This window comes from Osmerus eperlanus, chromosome 24 (genome assembly GCF_963692335.1).
Source record: "Osmerus eperlanus chromosome 24, fOsmEpe2.1, whole genome shotgun sequence".
Taxonomy (NCBI): Eukaryota; Metazoa; Chordata; class Actinopteri; order Osmeriformes; family Osmeridae; genus Osmerus; species Osmerus eperlanus.
Window position 1 is genome coordinate 3142974 of NC_085041.1, and position 4945 is coordinate 3147918.

General features: G+C 42.4%; 1 protein-coding gene across 2 annotated transcripts; it reads right to left on the minus strand.

Annotated features, from left to right (window-relative positions):
* Positions 1 to 378: 378 nt before the first annotated feature.
* Positions 379 to 4533, minus strand: ptmaa (prothymosin alpha a). Of its 2 annotated transcripts, none has more exons than XM_062450511.1 (5): positions 4372 to 4533; positions 1934 to 2002; positions 1578 to 1665; positions 1160 to 1239; positions 379 to 1039 (listed from the first exon to the last, which is right to left on the minus strand). In XM_062450511.1, the coding sequence occupies exons 1-5, from the start codon at positions 4414 to 4416 to the stop codon at positions 998 to 1000; spliced, it is 324 nt and encodes a 107-aa protein (XP_062306495.1). In that variant the 5' UTR covers positions 4417 to 4533; the 3' UTR covers positions 379 to 997. The 2 variants fall into 2 exon arrangements, with proteins under 2 accessions (XP_062306495.1, XP_062306493.1); XM_062450509.1 differs by having other exon boundaries at positions 1578 to 1668; positions 4372 to 4532.
* Between the last annotated feature and the right edge of the window lie 412 nt (positions 4534 to 4945).

Below are 4945 nucleotides of genomic sequence, written 5' to 3' on the forward strand. Positions count from 1 at the left end.
CACATTAGTTGGATTCAACTACATTGTATTTATTTATTTTTGTTAACCCTTCCCCTTCTCTCATCACGCTTGTGTTATATTCATTCCACATTGAAAGAAATGTGTATCGGAAGGAAATGATTCAGTCAGGTAAATTTATTTAAAGCAATAGAATTTACCAGATGTTGAAGTCTTAAGGCATGAATAATTTACATTGATGTACATCTGTAATGGGCCAGTAAAACAATATGAACAGCATTATCTGTAGAGCAACCTTCTAGGGAGTGGAGAGCTGAGTGTTTCTTGAGAGCTGAGGTTTTTGTATGACAGAACGGTCCCTGTCGCTTCTGCTGTGTGACAGGTACAATCAAATAAAAAAGAACTCTAATCACAACAAAATTAAGAACTCACAAAATAAAATTCGGGTTTATTGTCATACAACAAAGTCACACATACATTGAACAGGCCACAACATACCAACAGCAATGGAGCAGACAGTCAGAAAAGAGGTTCAGCTCTTTTCTTAGGCCTTGCCGTCTCATACAAACAAACTACATATGGTACAACTAAAGAACAATTACAAACTTACTGGAATGCTTGAATTGAATTATGTTCTGTCATTTGTACAAGTTTTGTGTGTGGAGATAACATGAGCATGGGCTAACCACAAGTAAAGTCTATTTCATAAGCAACTTCAAAGCACCGCTTGGTAACCAGAGATCACAGTTGAAAATTGGCTGACCTCCTAACAATATTTACAAAAATATAAAATGTAAATAAAAATACAAACAAATTCTGCTTTTAAAGTATCTTGTTAAGAAGGTAGAACTTTGAAGTCTTCTGGGTTTTCTAAAAAATTTGCAGTTGGTTTTGTGTGTATGGATGTGAGACTCTACATGATCATGATCATGGCTTCCTCTTGCAGACACGCGTGTGTGTGGCGTGTTGAGGGTCAACTGACTGGCAGGGGGGCTCCAGCAGAGACATGGGGATGGGGACGGCGGGCGAGGTGGGGATCCTAATCATCATTGGTCTTCTGTTTCTTAGTTCCAACATCATCCTGTGAAGAGGAGTCACAAATCAATGATGGGTTACACACAACACGCGCACTAACGTGATTGTTTTGGCAAGCCTTTTAATTGTACCTTTATAATTTGGTTACTTTTTTTTTTCTTTTTACCTCATCGTCATCGTCGTCTTCCGCTGCCCTCTTGCCGGTGCCTCCATCTACATCATCATCATCCTCGTCATCATCATCTCCTACACAGAGAGAAGAAAATGTTTGATGCCCGCTGTAGCAGCTTCTGGACCCTAGGGGGTGCTCTAACCAAGCAGTTTTTCTGGTCCAACCCCAGTGTAATACAGTGGATTTACAGCTCATACATTCCTGTCACTTACACCAATGTGTCAAAGGTTACACTCTATCATAAGGTAGTAGTGGTGTGTTTTGTAGCGCACGTGTGTCTGTGAATAGCTGTTCTCTCGAGTATGACTTGAGATGGAAACCTGTAATCTAATAGATCCTTTATAGCCTACGGATTTACAGATTTGTAGTTGTGGCTTGTTAACCCGTGTATGACAGACTTCAGAACACCCACCCTCTGCATCCTCGTCCTCGTCTTCCTCGTCTCCCACGTCATCCTCATCCTCGTCTACCTCGTTGTCCTGGTCACCGTTCTCCTCCTCCTGCTGGACACGTGCATCAGATTAGCGCAACAAAGGGCCATAAAAGAAACATTTCGAAGTGGCTGATCAAGTTTACACTTTGTAATTTCCACAGAAATAAGATGTGGGATCATAGATGTTATGAAATCTACCCAACTTTGAACTACAAAGCTAATATTTCGGGTGATTAGACTGAGAAGTATTTAGATGAGAAATGCGTGAACACAGATGAGGCCTTGGACATTCTTGAGGGCATGCGGAAACCGAAGGTAAAGTTCTGAATCCTTACAACTTTGCCGTTGGCTGGGGCATCTTTTCCATTCTCTGCCTCCTCAACAAGTTTCTTCTCTTTGAGGTCCTGCAAGAGTGACATTGAGAACTTGAATACACGGAAAGGTCCAGAGCTAGGTCAAGACAAAATTGGAGACAAGATGTGACTCTTTTTAATTTAGCATGGTAAGTTGTATCAAAGTGTTTCCTATGCTCCGACATTACTGGTTGGATGTTGTCACACCTCTGAGGGCCCACTCGTACCTTAGTCTAAATGAGTAAAGCACGCTTTCGTTTCTTTTGAAAAGAGCAACTGTGATCCTTTAAACTCCTATTGGACGTTTTTCCTTCATCTCTCCCGCCTACTTTTAGGTATCTAATAGAAGTGTTGCAACCTGAAACCATGATGGAGCTGTGCGCAAAAAATAGTGTAGTTCAGTCGAGGACTCGCGTCATAGGAATCTATAAAGACACGCCCGGAAAAGGACTACAATTCCCACTTTGCATGGATGCTCGTTCTAGACCGGCCAATGAGAGCACACAATAAACGTTACCAGAAGGAGGCTGACTAAATTAACGCCATAGACTGGAGACAATAGCGCCAAGAAAGGAGACGTTCAACCGACTATAAATAAAATGTAGTCTACACCTTTTACATCTGTAACATATAAAGGAATATATATATATAGGCCTATATATTCTCAACATAATATAACGTTATTTAGGGGCATTTTCCCTCATGTGCTTAATTATTCTTTCTCTTCAAAAATAACATGAAAACACGTGTTATTTAGTATTTATTAATATTAAGGTAGCCTATCTTCGATTAGCCCAAGCCATTGCTTATGTTCATTCGTTTTTAAAATCCGAAGCCATGAGCCTCGATCCTCAAACCGGCAACATCACGCCTTCACCGCCTCTTTCCCATCACCTTTACTTGCCATCAACGATCGCTCGATGAGCCAGCTACATATAGACTGCAACATCAGCGCCCGCACTGGCGAAGATGTAGAACTAGTCGGATGCACATTCATCCAGTCAATACAGGCACAGACCACAATTCGAGCGGTAACAGGGTTATCAACATGGTTGTTTGATCACCAAAAGACGGGCTTGACCAGGGCTAAAGATAAGTGAACACAAAAAACCTTCCAGCTTGCATTTAGTTCAGCGGGTCATAGTGCAGAGTGCTTTACAATATTTAATGAAAAACGAGTCTAATGTTGCCTTCATTAAGACGTAGCCTAATGGTGTTGAGCCCAGATAACCATATCTATGTTATGCTGCCGCGAGGGATGCGTTTGTGAAAGAGGAAAACGCTTCCACTTTTACAGCTCAACTTTTTTTCCCCTCGCGCTCACGTCCTCTCTGTTTTTTCATATTGGCATTACGCGCCGCGGGGAGTGAAATCCATGTCGATTTACCCTTGTTAGGGCTCGGGGTAAAAAATAACAGTAGCTGTAGTACCCAACCGTTCAGTACGCGAAAGGCATACGCTTTATTTGACTTAAATGGTTAGTCTAATCTTACGACAGTTTCCAAACACACGATTATAAACCTCGCACACAGAGGAGCGCTCGAGAACGAGTTTTTTTTTGTCGATTTATGGTCTTGGTCACGGAGGGACGGAGTCTCCAAGAGTCCGATGGCAACAGTGACACATGCGCGCGGACGAAACCCGGTGGAAACAAGACCTTAACTGAGTTTATCCATGTAAATAAGGCTGCGCTTTACTCGTACTCCGTGCGCTATCAGCTCTTGTGCTGAACAGTTACTTACAACACAACTGAGCTCCGTTTCCCAACTCATTCACAGACTAAATCATATTTGCCATATAGACGTTGAGCCTACACCTCTGGTTCTTTGCGCTTAAAATACACATTTTAAGCTCTAAAGGGGAGAAGGATTTGACACCATGTCACATTCCACAGATCTCCTAAACACAATGGTACCGATTCAAGAATCTCAGCCGGGTACGACAGCTCGGTGCGCGGCATGAATTAGGAGAAGGGACCCTTGATATGTGTCGTCGCGAGAAACGTGTGCTAATGGTAATAGCCTAGGTTATTAATCACGGTACACTCAAAGATATGTATATGGTTAAATGCTAATTTAAAATAGATGCATCAAGTGGATAGATTTGGATAAACAAAGGACCCGCGCACTCTCCGGGGCAGTAAAAGCGCTGGCGGCGACTGTTTCAAGAGCGAGGACAACTTTGGAGGGCTCGCTACATTATTTGATGTTCTGTATCATTGTGTCCAATGGAAAGTGCTGTCGTTTTCTACATCCTCTTCATGCGCCATAACACAAAGCGTGATGTCTGACGAATAAACACTTGTCCCAGCTTTACATAGTTGCGTCTTTCCATTCAAAACAATTAATCCTGTGTCGGTTTTGATACAAGAAAGTGTAGAAATTGAGATTTATCCATCATTCGAGTCCCTCTTTACTTACCTTGGCGGTGAGCTCCTTACTTTTTTCGACTTTTGTGTCTGCCATTTTTGTCTAAGGTTAATAAATGCTCCAAAATGTTATTAGGATCAGAATAAATAATAATACGGTTCACTATGTCTGACCACAGCAAAAGAAAAAAAAGACTTGTAGTGCCAGTGGCAACCTTGGTCGGCGGGGGAGCTTGTAATATAGAGTTGTGGGCGGAGTCGAGGGCCGACCACTATGATGTGATTGGTCCTTAAGTCCAGAAATGTCTACGTCTGATTGGTGTGGTGGGAACAATGGACAGTATTTCCAGAACCACTGGTCACACCCCCTAACCAGCCTACCCAAATCGTTACCGTGACGAGTGGCTGTCCGTCCCCGCGCGGGGATTGATGACCCGCATACATACTCCCTGTCAACAGGAGATTACATTTATCAAAGTGGACGATGCTCGCGTCATGACGTTATTTATGTTTACCATTTATTGAAATGAACGATTTATACAGCCATGCCCACAACTGTGCATCGGTTTCCCACTACTCATAGACCTAAACATTTGGTGCTCATGTACACTTTCACAATATAGGTA